Below are 24,052 nucleotides of genomic sequence, written 5' to 3'. Positions count from 1 at the left end.
TTAATAGCTTAAATTTCGAAATTTATAAACCCTTGAAGTTTTAAAATGTTTTAAAACACACCTTATATATATATTATAATTAAAAGTTTAATATTATATATGTATAAGAACATGGTCAGTCAAATCGCTAGTATGCCTCATTCACGAACCTAATCTATAAGGGGGGTATAAGGAAACTGCCTATAAAATGGTAGTTGAATGGGTGTCCACTCTCACCCACCGCTTCCTTGATTAGTGGAGGGTCGTTAGCAGAACGGATTTGATAGGACAACTACTTCTCATTAAAAGTATAATGATATTAAAGAAAGTACTAGAACATTATTTTCAAAATCCCAACTCTAGTTACTTTAGGAAAAATGTGAAAAGTATGCTAATCCATGAAATTGCACATTATGCTTTATTGGTCGTTAGTGGAGCGTGTGTGGTTAACCAGCACACTAAAAGGCACTAATAAAGAGTAGTAATGGGTATCTCATAATTGTCATTTTGATGGAGCGTGTGTGGTTTACCAGCACATCAATAGTTAATGATAAAGACAATGAGGTTACCAAGCACATTTGCATGGTTATTCACATCTTGTTTGTGATCCTCGGCATCCCAGTCACAAATAGAAGAGCATAATCTGAGATTAAAACATGCCATTGAATAGTTTCAATGTATCTCAAAAGAATTAGGAATTTCACTTCGTTTGTTTCGTCTAATGGTGGAATTGGTGAATCGTCATTCACCTACCTTTATGAAATTTGCACTTGGATCTCGGCATCCCATTTCTAAGTTGTGAATCTTCATAGTTGGATCCTAACCTTGATATTATATCTTTGGGTTATTCTATTAAGGTATCTTGAAATCTAACTAAAACTTTCTTTCTTTTCAGATGTCTACTCCTGGAAACACTTCTGCTTCATCCTCCTCCAACCAGAACTTCTCTTTGCTCAATATCTGCTCCAAAGTCGTTATGGATGGCTCAAACTATAACGATTGGATGCGCAACATCAAGATGGCTCTTCGTTTCGAGAACAAAGAATATGTTCTTGAAAAGGAGCTCAAAGAGCTTGATGAGAATGAAGCTACTCCTGAAGATCATGCTGCCTACAAGAAACATTACGATGATGCTACCAAAGTGGCATGCATCATGGTGGCAACTATGTCCCCAGAACTGCAGAGGTACTATGAGGACTACTGGCCTTTCGAGATGAACAAGGACCTTATGGAAAAGTACCATAAGCGAGCTCGTCAAGAAAAGTTCGAAGTAGTCAAGTCACTCATGGCTTGCAAGATGAAGGATGGGGAGTCGGTAGTGTCACATGTGCAAAGAATGCAACGCTACATAGAGCGTTTGGTCAAGCTCAATATTCACTTTGATGAGGAATTGGCCATTGACATGGTCTTGAACTCACTTCCTGAATGTTATGGTCAGTTTATTCTAACTTACCATTTGAACAATACTGAGCAGACCTTGGCCCAATTGCACAACTTGTTGCAGACAGCTGAGGCAGGGATGAAGGGTAAAAGTATACCCTCCACACCTACGAGTGCCCCTGTTTTGGCTATTGGACAGGGAAAGGGGAAAAAGAGGAAAGGTCCTCCCAAGCAAAACTGGAAGAGCAAGGCTCAAGCTGGGTCATCTAGTAATGGCCCAAAGGCTAAGCCCAATGGTTCCACTCCCCATGTTTCTGATCCAAAAGAGGCAGTTTGCTTTTACTGCAACCAAAAGGGGCATTGGAAGAGATCTTGCCCACAATATCTGCAAGATATCAAGGATGGCAAAGTGAAGCCATCTTCGGCAGGTATTTACACTATTTCTGCTAATAACTCATTATTTTCTCGTTCATGGGTCCTTGATACAGGATGTGGTTTTCATATCTGTTCTGATTTGCAGGGTCTAAAGGAAAGTGAGGAGATAGAGCGAGGAAGGATAAACCTGATCATGGGAAACAGAAAGTCTTCACCAGTAACCAAGATCGGAGTTTATCAGCTTCTGCTTAGTAATGATGTTAGATTAGATTTAATAAATTGTTGCTATTCGTCTGAGATGACGAGAAACATTATTTCATTTCATGCATTGTTCAGACAAGGTTTTACATATTCTTTTAATGATTTGAATGGTTCAATTTCTGTTTATAAGAATGGTGTTTTTATGTTTGAAGCTTTGCCTTGTAATGGTGTGTATGAAACAGTGACTTGTGTTGATAGCCTAGGAAATAGTGTACTTAATATTGACTTGTCTAATAGTGTAGACAAGGCATGCTTGTGGCATTGTCGTCTTGGACACATTAACAAGAAACGCATAGCCCAACTCCAAAAGGATGGAGTGTTGGAATCATTTGACCTAAAGTCAGATGATATGTGTGAATCTTGTCTTTTGGGAAAGATGACAAAATCACCATTCACAGGGTCTTGTGAAAGAGGTGAAGGTCTGTTGGATCTCATACACACAGATGTGTGTGGGCCCTTCAGATCAACTACAAGAGAAGCTAATCGATTCTATGTGACTTTCACTGACGATTATAGCAGATATGGATATATCTACTTGATCAAGCATAAGTCAGAAACTTTTGAAAAGTTCAAAGAGTTTAAGCATGAAGTCGAAAATCAATTGGGCAGAAAGATAAAGATACTTAGATCCGATAGAGGCGGGGAGTATCTTAGTATCGAGTTCAACGACTATCTGAAAGAATGTGGGATAGTCTCACAATTGACTCCTCCTAGGACACCACAGTTAAATGGTTAGCTGAGAGGCGCAATCGAACCTTGTTAGACATGGTTCGTTCTATGATGAGTCGGGCTTCGCTTCCTATTCACTTCTGGGGGTATGCCTTAGAGACAGCCGCCCACATCCTCAATCTTGTCCCTACAAAGAAGGTTGCCAAAACACCTCACGAAATGTGGACAGGTAAAGTTCCCTCGTTAGCACATATTAAAGTCTGGGGTTGTGAAGCTTTCATAAGACGAGAGACTCACGACAAGCTAGCAGCTAGAAGTGAGAAATGTGTTTTCATTGGTTACCCAAAGCAGTCTTTTGGATATTTGTTCTACATGCCTAGTGAGAACGTGGTCTTTGTAGCACGAAGAGGAGTCTTTCTTGAAAGAGAGCTCATATTCAAAGAGGACAGTGGGAGCACTATTGACCTTGAAGAAATTCAAGAGTCAGCCAATGAAGGAACCTTAGATGACACTAGCATTCAACCAGAGGAAACAATTCCTGTTGAACCAATTGATAACTCATTACCTCTTAGAAGATCCACTAGGGTGAGTGTGCCACCTGAGTTGTATGGTTTTCATATTACTTCAGATGGTGACACATTCATAAGTGACAGAACACTGGTAAACTTAGATGAACCAGTCACTTATAAGGAAGCAATGGCAGGCCCAGAGGCTTCCAAGTGGAAAGAGGCAATGGACAGCGAGATTAAGTCCATGTATGACAACCAAGTTTGGAATTTGGTTGATAGTGCACCAGGTCGTAAGACAGTTGGGTGCAAATGGATCTTCAAGAAGAAGACAGACATGGATGGAAATGTGCACACATTCAAGGCTCGACTGGTTGCAAAAGGTTTCACTCAAACCCCAGGGGTTGACTATGATGAGACCTTCTCGCCAGTGGCTAAGATTAAATCTATTAGGATATTGCTCGTCACAGCTGCCTTTCATGATTATGAAATCTGGCAGATGGATGTCAAAACTGCTTTCCTTAATGGGAAGTTGGCTGAAGATGTTTACATGAGTCAGCCAGAGGGTTTTGTTGATGCAAAGTTCCCCAATAGAGTGTGCAAGCTTGAGAAATCCATTTATGGATTGAAACAAGCATCTCGCAGTTGGAATCTTTGCTTCCATGAGAAAGTCAAAGAGTTTGGTTTCTCTAGAAGTGAAGATGAGTTTTGTGTGTATATCAAGGCTAGTGGGAGTATAGTAACTTTTCTGGTGTTATATGTCGATGACATATTACTCATTGGTAACGATGTTCCAACCTTGAAAGAAGTTAAGTCTTGGCTTGGAAAGTGTTTTGCCATGAAAGACCTTGGAGAAGCTGCCTATATTCTTGGGATTAGAATATTGAGAGATAGAAAGAAGAGACTAATTGGACTTAGTCAGAGCACATACTTGGATAAGGTACTAAAGAGGTTTAGTATGGAAAACTCCAAGAAGGGAGAGCTACCTATCCAGAGCAATACCAAATTGAGTAAGACTCAATGCCCGAGTACAGATGTTGAAATAGATGACATGAGTCATGTACCTTATGCTTCCGCTGTCGGATCGATCATGTACGCTATGACATGTACTCGCCCTAATGTGGCATTTGTTTTGAGCATGGTCAGTCGCTATCAGGGAAACCCAGGTAGAGCTCATTGGGTAGCAGTTAAGAATATACTCAAGTATTTGCGAAGGACAAAGGACTGGGTCCTTGTGCTTGGTGGCAGTGATACTTTGAGAGTAGATGGTTACAGTGATGCCAGCTTTCAGACGGATAGAGATAACTTCCGTTCTCAGTCAGGCTGGGTGTTTTTACTGAATGGAGGAGCAGTTACTTGGAAGAGTTCCAAGCAAAATACGGTGGCTGATTCTACTTGTGAATCAGAGTACATAGCAGCAAGTGAAGCGTCGAAAGAAGCAGCTTGGTTGAGGAACTTCATCGGGGATCTCGGAGTTGTTCCAACCATCCAGGAGCCTATGGAACTGTTCTGCGATAATGAAGGAGCGGTTGCCTTGACAAAGGAACCAAGAGATCATGGTAAGACCAGACATATCGACAGAAAGTACCATTTCATCAGACATAGAGTAGAAGAAGGCCATCTTATAGTAAAGAGGGTGTCATCTGAAGATAACCCAGCAGATCCTCTCACAAAGGGTCTGAGTAGGGCTAAGCATATTCAGCATGCTCGGAGCATAGGACTGAAAGATGATATTAGTTTTAGTAGTTAGATTAGTTTTTGAAACTTGTAACAAAGTAAATGTAATTGACTTTTGGTGATTAAATAATAAAGTATTATTTATAAGTTTGGCTACTACCTTTTGTCGATTGTTTATTATTGTGTTTCATTTTTTCATGTTTTACTTCCTGAATAATGAGATTATTCAAACTCCACAGTCGCTCGTACTCTTGGAAGTAAGTAGTGAATTAAGACTGTCATGAATTGGATTGCAGATTGTCTAAGGATAGACATGGCAACAGAATTGCTGCAATGTTCATGAGTACTCAGAAATTGAGATTTGAGTATTGGATAAACCCTCGCTCAGAGTATTACTTCATGGAATTCATCACGAGTAATACTGAGACGATAATATCTTATAATCTTGAAACGAAGATATATGAGTTGTAATTTACAAGTCGGTTGTGCATTGGTGATACGAAAACGCATCAGTAACTTGGTGTTATAAAACGTATTGACATGCATAATTTGATGAGTAAAAGATACAAGCATATGAGTCAACGTTTATTCGTTCCTTTTGCCCTAACAGGAAAAGCGATATATGTGGGCCCCTCGATGATTTGGTGTTGACTTATGTGCTGGGCCCAGCCAGGACTAAATTGATGTGTTCGATTAGAAGTCCTACATCATCACAAATCAGGAATCGGGAAACATAGATTCTGGACAAACAGATTGATTACATTCCATGTCTTTTGTCTGGGGATATCAAGCAGAACGAAGGGTTATATGATCACTTATCTTAGGACACATAACTGATTGGGTCAGAGTTCGGCAGCAGCTTTTTGGAAGCTACAATTTGCTGGTCAAATTTAGAAGGCATACTAGCAATTATAGTTACAAACTTATCCAAGTGGGAGACTGTTGGATTAGGTGTCTAAGCCCATAACTATAATTGGTATGTACTTGAATTGATAGCAGCACAGTCCTTTTGGGTTGCCCTCAACCTAGCAACTGGACAAGGAAATTATGAAAGGAGAGATATTAATTTATAAGATTAATAAATTAATATATATATATATATATATATATATATATATATATATATATATATATATAATGATTTATTAATATGTTAATGGATTAATATATTAATTAGAAATCATTATGTTTAATTAATTGTTAGCCAGAAATTAATCAGAATTGATTTTGGGGTTAAAAGAATTAATTATAAGGTGCAGGGACTAGTTTGCAATTATCTAATAGTTGAGTGGAAGGCTCTAGAAACCCCTTGGAAGAGGGTGGACGAAATCTTTAGGGGAAACCCTAATAATTTCGTCCATAGGGGCTTGGATAAGGCCCTTGGGTTTGCTTAGGCCCTAAGCAAAGGATAACCAGGGTTTCCCTTAAACCCTAAATCCCTCAGCTATATAAGGAGCCTCCTGGTTCATGTTTTTGGTCACTCTTTCTTTTGAAGAAACCCTAAGGTCGAGATTTTGCATACTCCCACTCCTCTCTCTCTTCTACTTTCCTTCTTGCTAGTTTGGGTGTGATTCCATTAGAGGCATTACACTTGTGGTGCTAAAGCTTCCAAGAAGATCAAGATCAAGATCAAGGGATTATCAATTGTTTGCTATAACAATTGAAAGGTATGTAAACCCTAAACCCTAGTTTGTTAATTTCAAAATTAGCCTCTCTCCTCTAGGGTTCTTGTTTTGCAATTCAAAGTTGTATGTTCAATAGTTAAAACATAGATCCAAAGTAGGTTGCATGTGAACTTAGGAATTGTTTCTAGTTTATTTGTTGTACCTAAAACCCATCAGTATGATAGTGCAAAAAGACTAGCCAAGAAACTATACGACCATGGCAACAAAAAGGGTGCCAAAGCAGGGGAAGCGGAAGTTAAGAAAGAAGGTGATAACAAGAAGGGTAAAAACCACAAGCGAAAGGGACGGCAAAACTCAAAGTCATCAAAGAAGCAACAAACTGTGGCTGTCCATGCTGCTACTCAAGCTACCACATGCTCCAGCCTCATCCACACCAAATGCTCCCAAACAATACTCAGGGACCCTACCCAAGTGCGGCAAATGCAATTTCCACCATCACGGAGAATGCAGGGAGATGCATTGCACAAGTTGAAACCGAAAGGGTCACACTGCAAGATACTGTAGAACTCAGCCTCAACAGAACCAACAGTCGAACCACAACAACAACAACAACAACAACAACAATCGCAACAACAGTAACAACAACAACAATGTTGGGGCCAGTTACACCTGCTATGGGTGTGGAGGAACCGGTCATTTCAAGCGCGACTGCCCCAAAGCAAACAACCAGCGGGCAGGAACATCGGGAAGGGTATTGGCATTGGGTCAAGGTGAAGCAGTTCAGGACCCAACAGTTGTTACTGGTACGTTCCTACTTAACAACACATACGCATGCATCTTATTCGATTGTGGGGCAGAACGAAGTTTCGTTAGTAATAAATTCAAAAACTTACTAAATCAACAACCCCAGAAGCTCAACGAAGCCTTCACGGTGGAAATGGCTAATGGGAAAACTGAAACAACCAAAGATATCTATGTAGGGTTCACATTAACACTAAACAATCACTCTTTTCAAATAGATTTGATGCCAGTATATATTAGGAGTTTTGATGTGATAATTGGCATGGATTGGTTAAGCCCCCATCATGCTGATATTATGCGTCGCGAGAGGGTCGTTCGCCTTCATCTCCCCAATCACAAAACCCTAATAATCTATGGTGATAAACATGTCGCCAATCTTCTTCTTATCTCGTGCATCAAGGCACAAAAGTGTCTACACAAGAAGAACTACGCATTCCCCGCTCATGTTGTAGATAAGACCAAAGAAGAAGTAAACATTCAAGACATTCCAGTGGCATGTGACTTCCCGGATGTATTTCCATAAGATCTTTCGGGAATACCCCCAGAAAGACAGGTCGAATTCCAAATCGACCTAATACCAGGAGCCACATCAATTGCCAAATCACCCTACAGGTTAGCTCCCGCCGAAATGCAGGAGTTACCCAGCCAACTAAGCGAGCTGCTGAGCAAGGGATTCATCCAACCAAGCTTCTTACCCTGGGGAGCTCCGGTCTTGTTTGTCAAGAAAAAGGACGGATCCTTCAGAATGTGCATCGACTATAGAGAATTAAACAAGCTCACTGTCAAAAACCGAAACCCACTTCCTCGAATTGACGATCTATTTGACCAGCTTCTAGGAGCTAGTTATTTCTAAAAAATAGATCTGAGATCCGGTTATCATCAACTCCGAGTTCAGGAAGAGGACATTCCAAAACTGCCTTTCGAACTCGATACGGTCATTATGAATTTGTCGTGATGCCCTTCGGTCTAACAAATGCCCCCGCTGCATTTATGGACCTCATGAATCGAGTCTGCCGCCCATTCCTTGATAAATTCGTGATTGTCTTCATCGACGATATTCTTATCTAATCTCGAAGCAAAGAAGAGCATGGTCAACATCTCCGTCAAATCTTGGAAACCCTAAGAGCTGAAAGATTATATGCGAAGCTCTCCAAATGTGAGTTCTAGATCCGCAATGTAAACTTTTTGGGTCACGTAGTCAGCGAGGAGGGGATTCACGTAGATCCTTCCAAGATAAAGGCCATTGAAGGTTGGGCGATTCCGAGAACCCCAAAGGAAATCCGAAAATTCCTGGGTCTCGCAGACTACTACTGAAGGTTTATCCAAAAGTTTTCTAAGATAGCAAAACCCCTTACCACATTGACACAAAAGGGTGTGCCTTTCAACTGGATGAAAAAGCAAGAAGTCGCCTTCCAAACCTTGAAGCAAGCCCTTTGTAGTGCACCAGTGCTATCCTTACCGGAGGGAACCGAAGATTTCGTAGTCTACTGCGATGCTTCGAATCAAGGGTTAGGCTGTGTCCTCATGCAGCGTGGAAAGGTGATAGCTTACGCATCCAGAAAACTAAAGATGCATGAAGTAAATTACACCACTCATGATCTCGAGCTGGGAGCTATGGTCTTTGCCCTAAAGATTTGGAGTCACTACCTCTACGGTACAAAGTGCACCATCTTCACCGATCACAAAAGCCTCCAGCACATTCTAAACCAAAAGGAGTTAAACATGAGGCAGCGAAGATGGGTTGAGCTGCTAAATGATTACGAGTGCGAGATCAAGTACCACCCGGGCAAGGCTAATGTGGTAGTTGATGCCCTGAGCAGAAAAGAATACTCAGGTCGCCGGGTGAAAACCCTATCAATAACCATCCAATCCCACCTAACCTCGCAGATCAAGGAAGCCCAAACAGAGGCATTGAAGCCGGAGAACGTCGCACATGAAACACTGTGTGGGATGGACAAGAACTTTGAAGCCAAGGAGGACGAAATTACTACTTCATGAATAGAGTCTGGGTCCCTAAACTTGGGGAATTAAGAGAAATGATCATGAACGAAGACCACAAGACGCGATATTCCATCCATCTGGGTTCGGATAAGATGTACCTGGACATAAAGCAACATTATTGGTGGCCAAATATAAAGGCAGAGATCGCCACTTATGTGGGCAAGTGTCTCACTTGCGCCAAGGTGAAAGTGGAAAACCAAAAGCCCTCGGGACTATTACAACAGCCAGTAATACCTGAGTAGAAATGGGAAAGGATTACTATGGGCTTCGTGACCAAATTACCTAAGACAACAGACAGATTGGATGCTATCTGGGTAATCGTCGATAGGTTAACTAAATCCGCTCATTTCTTGCCAATAAAAGAATCTTACAAGATGGAAAGGTTGACACGAATCTACATCAAAGAGATCGTAAGACTTCATGGGGTGCCAGTGTCTATTATCTTGGATCGAGATAGTAGATTTACCTCACGATTTTTGGTAGTCACTTCAGAAGGCAATAGGAACACAACTAGACATGAGCACTGCTTACCACCCTCAGACCGATGGCCAAAGCAAACGAACCATCCAAACATTCAAAGACATGCTCCGAGCCTGTGTGATTGATTTTGGCAAGTCATGGGATACCCACTTGCCTTTGGTTGAATTCTCATACAACAACAGTTATCACACGAGCATCAAGGTTGCTCTTTTTGAGGCGTTATATGGTCGCAAATGCAGATCGCCTCTATGTTGGGCTGAGGTGGGTGACACCCAACTAGGAAAAGGACAATCACCAGACAGTACTCTCACAGGGCCAGAAATCATTCGAGAAACGACCGAAAAGATAATCCAAATCAAAGCCCGACTTCAAGCATCGCGAGACCGACAAAAGAGCTATGATGACAAACGGCGAAAGCCTCTGGAATTCCAAGTCGGAGATCGGGTGCTATTGAAGGTCTCTCCCTGGAAAGGGATTATTTGTTTTGGAAAACGAGGAAAACTAAACCCACGATACATCGGACCGTTCGAGATTCTTGCCCAATTTGGTCCAGTGGCTTATAAGCTACAGCTACCTTCGGAGCTCAGCAACGTACATCCCGTGTTCCACGTCTCGAATTTGAAAAAGTGCTTATCAGATGAAACTCTTGTCATTCCTTTAGAAGAGATTGAAATAAATGAGAATCTCCTGTTCGTCGAGGAACCGGTTGAGATAATGGATAGGGAAGAGAAGCGTACGAAGCAGAGCCGCATTCCGATTGTGAAGGTTCGATGGAACGCTAAGCGTGGACCAGAATTCACATGGGAATGCGAAGACCAGATGAAGCAGAAGTACCCTCACTTATTCTCTCATTCGTGATCCTACCTTCCAAAGAATTTCGGGACGAAATTCCCTCTAACGGGGGGATGATGTCACAACTAGCATTTTTAGCTAAGAAATTCTATTCTCATGTAAACATCATTTATTGTAAGGCATGTACTCTAAGTGAAAATCATACTCTATGCTTAATCAAAATCATCCATTTGAATCGAACCTCACCCAAGAAGCCCATAACCTAATACAATACATTTCATATAGTCAACTATGGGTTGAAAACCCTAAAAATCCTGGTTCAAGTTAATATGGACTAGGATTCTCTTATTGGGCCTAATGGACTGATAAACTTTCAATTTTACTACTTTGAGCCTAGGAACCCTATTTGGGCTCTAAATGGACCCACATCCATGAGATTAGGGTATTTTGGGTCATATGGGCCTAGAATAATCCATCTTATTTCTAATGGGCCATAACTAGTTTCATAAGCCCTAATGGGTCGTAAACTACTTCCTTGGGTTTCATTGGGCCGTGAACCTCCATAAAGGCCCAATAGGCCGAAAAATAATTATTTTGGGCCTCATAATTCCAAACTAAGCCAAGAAAGGGCCCAACTTCCCTCATTTTCTTCCCTCTTTCCCCTCTCTCGGCCCAACAACAAAAAAACAAATGGGAGGATATTTGAGGTGCCACCTCACTATTACATGTTGGACACCATGCAAGAGTGCATGTACCCATGCAACTCTCACATCACCCTCTTCAAAAGTCAACTTTACTCCCTCTCTCTTATCCCTCCTCATTCTCGGCCATAGGGCCTTCATCACCACCATCACTTTTCATCTTCCAACTCAAGAATTCTCTCTCATTTTCCTCTCTAGCACAAAGAACTTCCCCCTCCCATCCTCCTAGTTTTCGAGAATTTCAAGAGCACACCAAGAACTCTTCATCAAAGTTCATCACATTTGGTAAGTTTTGGTTAGACTCCATAGTTTTAACTTCAAGTTACATCAAAAATCTCTTCTTAACCCACATCATTTCATGATCTATGCTCTTAGAACATACTAGAGTTCGAAAATCCTTCTCAAGAAGTTTGCTAGGGTCGAGATCTCCTCATCTCATCACCAAAAACCGAAAACATCAAAGCAAAGTGAGTTCATACCCCTTGTTTTTTTGGTTTTACTATGTTTTGGGGGAGGATACAAGTTGCTTATGTGATAGATCTATGTATTTATGCATGTTTATGTGTGTTTTCTAAGTTATATGTTGTGATTATGTGAAGAAACTTCATAGATCTCGAAAACTCTATCAAGTCCTAACAATATTTGTACACTAAAACACTTTACGAAACTTAATATAAAGATGAAAGTGTTAAACATGTTAAGGATGTTGAAAAACTAAACAAAATCTTGTAAAAGGGACCATTTTTGACAAATGAACAAAAAGATGAAGCTTTTATGATACTTACGGTTTTTCAAGGACCAAAGAGTCATTTTTGTATAAAAATGGGTCTTTATGATATTATGGTTTTAAAAAGGGCCAAAAGAGTAGATTTTTCCTAAAATGGGATTAAATTGGGTCTTCACGGTTTTATGGACCACAATTGGAAAAATTATGACTTTTGTGGATTAAATTGTCCTTTTAAACAAATTTGAGCCAAAGATGTTGTTTTTCGGTTAAAAAGGGCTGAAAATGTCAATTTTATTAAATTGGGCCGAAAATGTCAATTTTTATATAATTGGGCCGAAAATGTCAATTTTCATAATATTGGGCCAAAAATTGTTATTCTTAACAAAAGTGGGCTAAAAATGTCTTTTTAATTGAAATAAGCCCATAAATATAAACTTTTGGTCTTAAGGGACCTTAAGTGTCAATTTTAATGGGCCAAAAATGTCATCATTACAAAAAGTGGACTTTTTATGCCATTTCAGAAAACAATCAAGCTTAAACAAACAATGTAATAACAAACGAACTAAATTCATCGATTACATGTTTATTGGGCCTAATACTTACAATCCATGTTATTGGGCCTTAGTGGCCCATTTATATGCTTAATAGGCCTAGATTATACATTACATGTTTATTGGACCTTAGTGGCCCATTTACATGCTTATTGGGCCTGGACTATACATTACATGTTTATTGGGCCTTAGTGGTCCTTCTACATGTCTGTTGGGCCTCGTACATTCACATACATACTCATTGGGCTTTTCAAACATAAAACGTACACGGAAACATTATATATAACATAATACAATATTCGCGTAAACTCAGTTAAGGATGCTAGTGAGACATGTCGGTTGACACCTCTCGAGTGTACAATCGTAGTCTGTAGTTATAACCAGAGTCTCCTGGAGGGAGTGCGAGAGTTTGTGTATAGATCTATACGGGGTGACACCCCACACCTGAGTTGTTCGCTACAGTTAGACTAGGCCAGTCTAGGGTGACAAACCTTCCTTAAACAAGCTGGCGCCTGAAAATGCCACGACAGGCGAATTCGTCATAATCAAGTATGGTTAAAACGGCTCACATAGAGATTCTCTCCATCATAATTTTACGGAATACATATAAAACCTTGTCGATACGAAAACATACATACACTGATATCGGTCTTAGGGTTTTGAGACCGCGACACTTTTATAAACAGAAAATATCGGATTTTCTGGGGAAATATACAGTTAAACAATAACTTCTACTTACAACAGAGAATACAGGATCTTTTTCCGGATTACATTTTTATATACATTCTAAAAACAGAAAACACACATGCATTAGTACTTGATTTTGACACATCACTTTTAAACCATTTTTCAGAAATATCGGATTGTCTGGTGTTTTACGAACTATACAAAACTTTTCATTCAAATATGCTTATGAACTCACCAACATTATATATGTTGACATTTTCAAAATAACTTGTATTCTCAGGGAATCGTTAAGCGGAAAGGTCAATAAGAACATGTGGAATTTGTTGTATTTTGTTATCATCATACATTGAATATTTTGGCATGTAACTTATGATACTATACTTGATGTAAACAATGTTGGTTGTATTTTGATATGTATGATGATGGTGTTGTCTTGTTTCAATTATATACATTGTGATGATATTACAAGATGAAGTCACGCACAAGCCCCCGGACGCTTCCGCCGTCTGGTTAGGGGGTGTGACAACTGGACTTAATTTTTTCATTTTCAAAGACTGAGGGTTGGAACTTGGAACGAATTTAAGTTTTCAGTTTTCAGTTTTCCATTATCTTTTATTCTCAAAATTGTCAAGAACTAAAGTGTCACTGACTCGCTGTGTCAAGCAGGCAAGCAGCAGGTATTTCTATTAATCCATAATCCATTACTTCCAGTTTATTGTTGTAACGACCCAAAAATCAAGGGTAAAAATTTCATTTTTAATATAGCTAAAACAATGATACCGTTTACTTCAAACATTTCAAATCATCATTAAGTAAAACATTTATCAGAGTTCATCCCAAAATCATTCATTGCGGAAATCATAGGTGTGTGAACTGCGATCAATATGAGCCCTTCTTTTCCAAATCGATGATACCTGAAACCAAAACTGTAAATCATAAGCACAAATCTTAGTGAGTCCCCCAGAGCATACCCCACACACAATCCACATAACACATAACATATTAGCTATAAAGCTACACATATCACATAAGCCCTGCATATAATCATATAAGGAAGCCATGGAAACGCTCCAGGGTCTTACACCTAATGCCACGGGAACCCCCACGTGGTCTTATCTGCCATGGGAACCCCCGCATGGTCTTCCTGCCTTGGGAACCCCCACAAGGTCTTCCTGCCAAACAAGACATAATGCAAACTATACGTACAAACATATAAGGATGCCCTGGAAACCCTCCAAGGTCTTACACCGGGTGCCACGGGAACCCCCACGTAGTCTTAGCCCACTGCCATGGGAACCCCCACATGGTCTTAGCCGGGAAAGCCATGGGAACCCCCACATGGTCTTATATCCAACTGCCTCGGGAACCCCCCGGGGTCTTCCATGCAAGTATCACAAAGACAACTAGCATACCAAATACTACACAATCAACTAGCATTCTGCATATATAACTATTTTCCATGGAAACCCCCACATGGTCTTCACAGAATACATAATGTATCAATAGCACATTCGCAACAATCATCACAACTAGATAAATGGGCCGGCCTTGGTGCCTTAGACCCATTGGTATGGTGAGAAGACTCACCTCTCGAATGCCGAACTGACAAGCTAAAATCAGAAATGTCCCACGTGCTGCTCCAAATCAACTGCCTATAATCACCATGTGATTAACTTGTCATAATCCCATACTTGTCCTTAAAGTCGACCCTGGTCAACCCTGGTCAAAGTCAAGGTCAACAGTCTATGTTGACCTCAACTCGTTGAGTGCATCCAACAACTCGCTGAGTTTTCTAAGTAGTTCATCCACTCGCCGAGTTACCTGTGTAACTCGCCGAGTCCCTCCTTGTCCACAACCGAAAACTCATGACAACCGAAAACTCTTGACAACCGAAAACACTCGGGAGACCCGGAAACAGTTAAACACTACTCGACTCGTCGAGTCAGCTAAGGGACTCGACGAGTTCCTTCCGTCTTTTTCAAGTTCAGCCCTTTTCAGTGGGATCTAGGGTCCCAAACTCCATATCCAAGCTCTCCTAATGCAGATACCACGTAAAGTTGCAAACTTTACGTGCATGCAAGGTCCTTCAAGGCTATAACTTCAAAACTAGGCTTATTACAAGGTTTTTGTGCATGGGAAGTGACTAAGCTGCATAAACGAAGCAACTTTATGGCATTTGGGACCTAAAGAGGTCCAGATCTGGAACCTTATCCTTGTGATAAGTCCAGATCCAAGTTTGACTCCATGTTGCACCAAGAATGGTCATTTACTTCCAAGAAGGAGATCTAAGTAACTAGAGATCACGTTCACGACTTTATACCTTGGGATGCTGGCCAATATGATGTAGATGTTGGATCTACTGCTCCCCCCTTGCTCCTTCCTCTTCAAGCTCTAGATTCCTTCACAAATGCCCCAAAAACCACTCACAAGGCTCTTACTCTCTCTCAAGAAGGTGTAAGGTCGGATTAGGGTTTTCTCTGGCTGTTAGAGTGCTAAAGGAGGCCACAAGAGGCAAAACATGTTCTTTAAATAGGGAGCAAACCCTAAAAATTAGGGTTTCTCTCTACAGCTCCTACACACCGAGTCGGACCTTCCGACTCGTCGAGTAGGTCTCGATCCCGCATCCACCAACGATGCCTCTACTCGACGAGTTGAACTCCCAACTCGCCGAGTCCACGCACAAAGCCTTAAAACTTAAATAAATTATGTAATACCTGGAACAAGTGTTACAATTGTTTGTTTATTTGTAGTTGTCTTGGTCATTGTTATTATTAATCAATAATCATGTCTAAGAGGAAAAACGAATCAGGGCTCTAAAAAGGAAAAGAGAAATGCAACAAGAAGCTTTTATAGAATCATAAAGAGGGTCGTTTTTAAAACTTTTAACTACCAACAAAAATATTGATAATGAACAAGAAATTCATAATACAACCGGTAAAGGCTTGTATGATACTATAGTTGATGAAAATAATACAACCGGTAAAGGCTTGTATGATGCTATAGTTGATGAAAATAAAAATATAGGACTAGATATAAATGATGTTAGGGGTAAAGGTTATGACAATGGATCAAATATGAAAGGAAAACATAAAGTCGTACATAAACAATTGTTATATATTAATCCTTAAGCATTCTACACTCCTTGTGGTTGCCATATTTTAAATTTAGTAATTTGTGATATGATTAATTTGTGTCCTAAAGCTAGTGAATCTTTTGGAGTTATACAACGTATATATATTGGATATTCGTTTCATCAACTAAAATGTGAAAAATATTACAAGAAAATATATTAAACCTAACACTTAAATCATTATCGCAAACTCATTAGGAAAGTATGGTAGAAAGTGTAAAAACAATTAGATTTCATGCACCACAATTAAGAAATGCATTTTTACAATTATCCAAAAATTATGGAGATCCAAAAGTAAAAAATGAGGCTAAATGTTTAGCTACATGTGAAATTGAAAACTTTGAATTTTTATTAGGAATGATTATTTGGTACGATGTTTTGTTTGCTATTAACACTGTTAATAAAAACTTGCAATCAAATGATTTGTGTATCGATGATGTTATAGATCAATTAAATTGACTTTTGTGTTTCTTTGAAAAATATAGAGAAAACGGATTTGAAAAGGCTTTAAATATTTTTGGTTTTTAAATTAGTATAAAAAAATTAAAATAATTTGATGAAAATATTTTAAAAGAACATTGTTTAAATCTTGAAAAATCTTTAAAATATGATAATAGCTTAGATATTGAGGGTTCATATTTATTTCATGAACTAAAAGTTTTAAGACATATTGAACATTTATAATGTGATACAATTATTAATATACTTAATTACATTAAAAAATTTAGTTCTTTTCCAAATACATATGTCATCTATAGGACTATATTAACTATTCATGTGACCGTTACCTCTGTTGAAATAAGTTTTTCTAAACTAAAATTGTTAAAAAATCATTTAAGATCTACAAAGTCACAAGAAATATTAAATGGATTACCTATTTTGTCAACTAAAAAACATTTAGTAATAGAAATTGATTATGGAAATTTTATTAAAGAATTTGCATCTAAAAATGCTAAAAAAAAACTAACTTAATATCATAAATATATTCACAAAAAACATATACTTAATAAAAAAAATAACCCCGCTATTTATAAACTTTTTAATTTATTATTGTCGGTCTCAAGTCTGGATAAAGGAGATAGTTTATAACATTAAGTATAGTAATGGCCAAATAGCCCTAGATATTTTATTCGCTTAGAACCCCAAAGCGGGCCGATAATATTGTCACAATTAACGATTAGGAATTTAGGATTGGAACAAAAGATCCCCATTGCATAATCTTACACGCTTGTATATGATCTTTCAATTTTCCTTCAATTAGTGACATTGTCATGCACATGACCCTATAACACTTTGGCAAAGAAACTAGACAAAAATTACTTCCTTCTCTTTTATTTTCATATTGAGTTTTATAATCTAATTTTTCACAAATTATTGAAATCCCTAACACATTTGTGTTCATCAAAAAATAGTTTTCAACTGGGAAGACCTCTTAGTTATTATTCATTCAGGATGCCCACAATCTATATGGATACGAAATTGTGTTGTTTTTACCACATCTAACTAAACGCACATTATCACAATTTTGGGATTGAATCTAAGTAATCGTTACTTATGGTATAATTAGTTAAACAATATTTTATTGGTAACAAGAATAAAGCACATTAGCACATTGTTATTTCCTACAATTTACTTAAAATTTTATTCAAATAAGATCATGATCCTTCATCCTACATTCGAATATGATTTTCTAAATCATGATTACCAAAGTCACATAAATATATTTACTAAATTACTACTAAAACCATTAATTTCCCTTGATTCTAAAAACAAAGATTACCAACACCTCTCTCATTCAAACCACTCTTCTATGACCTCCAAAAGCCCAAATCTGCACCCAAAAAAGGTACAATTGTTAAAGATAGGAATGGAATCCAAGATTCCGGAGTTTGTTTGATGGAATTCGAACCTTAAGATTTGTATCCCAACTTCCTGTGCACAAGGCACTGCCATCTGCAGACAACCCCAAACAGCTGACACGCGCATCATGTGAGTTCTGAAGAGATCCCAAGTTCAAAACCACCTAAAACACCACAATAGTAATACACACATTAACATTTACCCAAATTACACAAATACCCCCATACTTTGCCTTTTTACCAATATGGGTAATGTCCTTCATTCAATTATAGAAATCTACTGATACTGCTGACTGCTGACCTCAAATAAAGACCAAAATCACAAGAGAAAATATTTTGGGACCAAAACTGCAAAAACCATCTATCCTCAGGGACTAAAAATGTAATCTACTCCAAACACTATTTATCCACACAATAAAGAAGAGGTTATAAACAAATGATTATTACCTTTGCCAATAAAGTATCCCACACAAAGCAATCACCATTTGAATATCCAGCAAACAAAAGCCTTCCAGATACAGAAAAAGCAATAGAAGTGACAGGAGGGGCATCAGCACCCTGCTGCTGAGGGTAAACTTGTAATTGATGTCCAGTTCTGATGTCATAAAGTCTGCAAGTTCCATCATCAGATCCTGTTCCAAATCTATTTCCATCTGGAAAGAATTTGACTGAATTCACATCCCCTTCATGCCCATGAAATGTTCTTACTGCTCTACTTGCAACACGTGTATCCCACAGACGTGCAGTTGCATCACAAGAACCCGAAACAAACATTCTTGAGTTTGATCCGTTTATTGAAACACTGGAATTCGAAGAAAGATTCAAAAGTAACATGATGCAGATAGATCATTAGCTAGAAAGTTTGATTATGATGTTGTAATTAGCAACAAACAATTTACCTCAAAACATCAGCAGTGTGTCCTGATTGAAACTCTCCTCCAAAAACAGAAGTCCTTAATCCAGTAGTTATATCCCATAAAACACATGTCTGATCACCAGAACTCGTTATCAAATGATTATCTTCATCAGGAACATACTGACAAGAAGACACATAACCCTTGTGTCCACTAAGCATTCTTGACACTGGTATATTACCATCTTTATCAGCTTGTGATGCAAGATTGAAAATGGAGCATACACTATCAAGTCCTCCACATGCAACTGATTGTCCAGTTGGAGAGAATGCACATGTCATCACCCATGCACATGGTAGCTTAATCGCATGTGTTTTCTGACTTGTGAGAGCATTCCAAACTATCAATCTTCCATCTTGTGATGCACTAACTATCCGGTTCTTTTCAGGCGTCCAATCCAGTGAATACACCTGTAGGAGACATAATAAGTGATTTGTGACTAAATACCGGTGATACATTTTTGATATGATATGATTTCGCAGCATTAGTACTCAGATATCTGCATTAGGATTTAGGCATTTGGTTTATGTCACTGTCATGTTCTACTTCAGGCAGCTAATTCTAGACGATTTGAGTTGAAGAGTGATGAGAGCTAAAAGCCTAAAACAAGTATAACATACACTAGATTTTGATTACTAACTTATTGAAACTTAAAACCTTACCTTTCCAGTGTGCCCTTGTAAGGTCCGACAACAAACCAGATCAGTCGGTCCGAAAGCAACTGAAGTCTTCCCTTGCGCTTTCGCATACCCCGCAACTACAATCCATAGACGAGATCTAATTACATTGAGGAAACACAAATTCGCCAACCAAAACTCTAAATCATCAAAACCTAAAAGTTACCATCGGTATCGAGAAGTTGTAGTCGTTTTTGCTTTAAACGTTCTCTGAGAGAATTAACAGTTTCCGTAGCAGCTAAGTGCCTCTCTTTGAGCTCGGCGACAGACATAGTTCCACCCGAATTTCTGGAAGAGAAGCTCGATTATGAGGTCTGGTTCAACTACATCATCATGTAATGGCGTGGAAGTTGAGAGGAACTTGGCGATGTGATCAAATTGGCTTGAAAATGGTGATGGATGATTTAGGGCTTTTGAATGGGAGGTTTATGTGGGAAAAGGGAAATTGAAAAGAGATTGGGGTTGTGGATGCAATCCAGACGGACCCACTGGTGTTTGAGGAGGTGGCAGTGGCACACATGAACGGTTTGAAATTGTAGGTGGTGATGTGACACGTTGTGCCGTCAAATATTAAATATACAAACTAATAAAATTATGTCCAACACATTACAACTAAACATAACTTAATTATAGAAAAGGACAAAAAGTTAGTTCCAATATATATATATATATATATATATATATATATATATATATATATATATATATATATATATATATATATATATATATATATATATATATATATATATCCTCCTACTTATTGTTACTACAAATCTTCATACCCTATTTATTGTTACTACAAATCTTCCTACCCAATTAAATAGTGACATGTGAAACATTTAATGCTCAATTAATGATATTTTAGCATACAAATATGACACATGTCATTATTTCATTGGGTAGCAGGATTTGTAGGAACAAAAATAGGAGGATATTTGATTTCTCAAAAAAAAAACACTCGTTTATTAGGGTTACCGGTGGGAGATAATATGTTCCTTACTAAAAATTGGAAGCCAGTTCTCGAGAGGTTTCGATCTAGGTTATTTATCTGGAAAGTGAAAATGTTGTCGTTTGGTGGTCGAATTACCTTCATCAACTTGGTTTTAAGTAGTCTGCCTCTCTATTTCTTTTTTATCTTCAAAGCTCCTTTAAAAATAATTGAAGATCTTGAAAGATTGAGATGAAACTTTCTTTGGTGTGGAAATGATTCAAATTCTAAAATTTGTTGGATTGCATGGGATAAAGTTATCACTCCTAAGAGCATGGGTGGATTTGGAGTTATTAGCCTTAGAGCATTGAATCTAGCTCTAATCGCTAAATGGTTTTGGAGGCTAAAATCGGACCCAAACTCTTTGTGGGTAAAAGTTATCTACTATTTGCATGGTTCAAATCGAATCTGGAAGTTTATTCCAGTCAAATTGGGGGCATCAGGTGTTTGGAAAAATAGTGTGAGCTCCATTTCAAACTTATCGGAGGCTAGTATTAACCTACAGGATTTCTTTAAAAAGATCATAGGATCTGGTGATCAAACTTATTTATGGTTTGATATGTGGTTAGGGGCAGATAGACTCAAGGATAAATTTCCTATTTTGTTTGGTCTAGATTCCAATAACCATTGCAATGGTTGATCGAATCAGTTTTTGTGAGAGTAGATTGAACTGGAATTGGTGTTGGAAAAGGCAATCGAGAACAGAATGTGAGTTAGATGAACTTTAAAGGTGTATGTCGAATTTAGTGAGGCTTGTGCTTCCTCCTGTTGGGGATAAATGGGTCTGGGTCGCCGATACTTTTGGATCCTTTCCAGTTAGCTCTCTACGCAAGCTTTGGGAGTCAAAATTCTTCGCCCCTATTTCCTACAAGCACTTTTGGAATAATTGGATCCCTATCAAAATCAACTTTTTCGAGTGGAAGGCAGTTCTAAACTGGTTACCGTCCAAGATGGAACTCATTAAAAGAGGGGTAGTTGTTGATTCTAGTCTTTGCAATTCTTGCAATCTTGTAGATGAGAATATGGAGCATCTATTACTAAATTGTGTCTGGGTTCGGGAGGTTTGGATTCTTATTAGTACTTGGTGTGATATAGATTTCTCCCTCATCACTAATTTGGAACATCTTCTCTTGACTACAAATTAGAGTTGTCAATCTCCAGTGCAACGTAAAATGGCCCATGTTGTGTTCTTGGCTTCTCTTGGGTTCATATGGAAAGCTAGGAATAACAAGGTTTTCAACAACGTTTCCTTGTCCCCCTCTCAGGTGGTAGAAGAGATTAAGGCGAATTTCTTCTTATGGATTAAGAATAGATGGAAAGAGAATTCTTTGAATTGGCATGTTTGGTGTAACTTTCCTTTTGCAGTGTATTAACTCTGTCTTGTTTGTTCTGTTTTTGCCTCTAGCTCCTTGCTATGGGTTTTGATTAAAAAATTGCGTTCAACAAAAAAAATAGTTTTGTTATTTTTTTACATGTGATGCGCCCTGGTTCTCTTTCGGTATCCCTCTAAGAATGTTCTTCTGCTTCGGTATGATCTGTGAGGTCACAAAAGAGAAAGAGCCATCAGCCGTTCTCCGGGAGGAAGTCCCACGAAAACGCTCTGACGGTCAAGTTAGTGGTTGTCTTGAGAGAGTTGCATTTGGATTGAGAGAAACTGGCTTGTAACACACCTTTTAATAAATAAATAAATAGACAAATTAATGAATGAATAGTAGCCCTAAAATCAATAATTATATAGCAAGGTGCTGGTCTCGAGGAGTTAATTGTCACAACTTTAGAAGTTGGGGTTAAAAGTGTAAGTTCCAGATTGGTTTTGTAAATATTATGAAGGCAGGGACTACTTGGTAAGTTATTGGGACTTAACTTGAAGAGATTTTGGAGGCTAAGGGGTTGTTTGGTAACTGTTGGACTTAATATGAAAGGAATTATGGGAGCAGTGGTACGAAGAGTAAATTATGGACCTTGTTTAAAAAGATCCATATGGGGAGGGACCATTGCTATCATTATGGAGTGAAGTTTCAAGTGTCGGGTATATAACCCTACGTAACCCTAACCCTAAAGGATACCTTAGCCGCCACCTTCACCTCTCACTCCCACCGGCTGTCGCCACCATACCACCTGCAGTTCGCCGTCGAAACACCATCGTCACTGTCGTCACCGGACGTCGTATGTAGCCGGGGAAAAACCACCGGGACCGGTCAAATGAAGTTGCACCGGTTGGAGATCAGCGAAGTTGTCGTCGTGGTTGCCACCATCTCCGGTGTCGCCATAGCTGTTGGAGTCGGAAAACTACCACCATGTCTCTCGTGGTAGCTGAAGATGAAGACTGACGTGGGAGGTCGTTGTTCAGACGGAAATGAAGGGGAACAAATCGACAGCGCCACTGTCGCTGCTATCTCCGGCCGATGGCGCCGCCGCTGCCCGTTTCTGTTGAAGACAATGTGTCGTCGGTTTCTCGTGGATAGCCCAATCAGAGGTGTTGTCGTGTTCGTGTGTTGCTGTCCCACCGTGAGTTGTTGCCAAATGTCATGACCGTCGGTGGTGTCGTTGCTGGTTCGTTTCGTCAGTCCTTTCGTCGCGCCGCCGTCACCATTTACCCCCTTCAAGATCGAAGTTCAAGTGTGGGTGTGTTTCTGTTGTTAGTGTAGTGTCGTTTGGCCGAAATTCACGAGAACAACCACCACCACCACCACCATGAGGTGAGGTGGTGGCTGCCACCATGTACCGCCGCCGTCCACCACAAGGATGGTTGTGTGTCTGTGTGTTTATCTTAGTGTGTGTGTGTGTGTGTGTTTGGGATTTTGTGTTGTATGTTGTAATCGGTGACGGAATAATCAAAGAAAACTCATAACCACCACCGTGAGGTGGTGGCTGCCGCCTCCTGCCACCACTAGCCGCCTTGTTGGGTGGCAGTGTGCTTTTGCTTGTGTTAGACTGCTTTTGGGATGTTTGGACATAATTAGACTAGAACCATAACCACCACCGTGAGGTAGTGGTCGCCGCCGTGAGCCGTCGTTGACCACCACTACCCGAGGTGGTAGTGGGTGGTGCACGACTTGTGAACCCCTAGTTGACCTAATGAAATCCTAATTGATCTAAATACTTAGCTTTTGGGCCTAATTGGGTTGTGATTGGGTTGGAAACCCTAATTAGGGTTTAGAAAACCCTAATCTTGGAGATTTTAATTTGGACTTGTCGGGACCCGCATTTTGGATGACCGGACTGGGATTATGTATTAAGCCCGACCACACTATATGATTGACCTAGTA

General features: G+C 39.3%; 1 protein-coding gene across 1 annotated transcript; it reads right to left on the bottom strand.

Annotated features, from left to right (window-relative positions):
- Positions 1-17,948: 17,948 nt before the first annotated feature.
- AGB1 (GTP binding protein beta 1) lies at positions 17,949-20,297 on the bottom strand. The gene is made up of 6 exons (XM_079060622.1): positions 19,959-20,297; positions 19,778-19,872; positions 19,101-19,525; positions 18,649-19,003; positions 18,252-18,365; positions 17,949-18,173 (listed from the first exon to the last, which is right to left on the bottom strand). Exons 1-6 carry the CDS (start codon positions 20,062-20,064, stop codon positions 18,138-18,140), a joined length of 1,131 nt encoding a protein of 376 aa, XP_078916748.1. The 5' UTR covers positions 20,065-20,297; the 3' UTR covers positions 17,949-18,137.
- Between the last annotated feature and the right edge of the window lie 3,755 nt (positions 20,298-24,052).

This window comes from Lactuca virosa, chromosome 7, assembly GCF_052849685.1.
Source record: "Lactuca virosa cultivar CGN04683 chromosome 7, Lactuca_virosa_CGN04683_v6, whole genome shotgun sequence".
Lineage (NCBI taxonomy): Eukaryota > Viridiplantae > Streptophyta > Magnoliopsida > Asterales > Asteraceae > Lactuca > Lactuca virosa.
Note: the sequence above shows the minus strand (reverse complement) of the source record. Positions and strands in the feature narration are given on the sequence as shown.

Excerpts from the sequence above, each read along its gene's own strand:
- AGB1 (XM_079060622.1), bottom strand. The coding sequence starts at position 20,064 with ATGTCTGTCGCCGAGCTCAAAGAGAGGCACTTAGCTGCTACGGAAACT. Across the intron at positions 18,366-18,648 it reads GGGATACTTTATTGGCAAAG|GTGGTTTTGAACTTGGGATC; the intron begins GTAATAATCATT and ends GTGGTGTTTTAG. Across the intron at positions 18,174-18,251 it reads GTTGGGATACAAATCTTAAG|ATTTGGGCTTTTGGAGGTCA; the intron begins GTTCGAATTCCA and ends TTTTGGGTGCAG.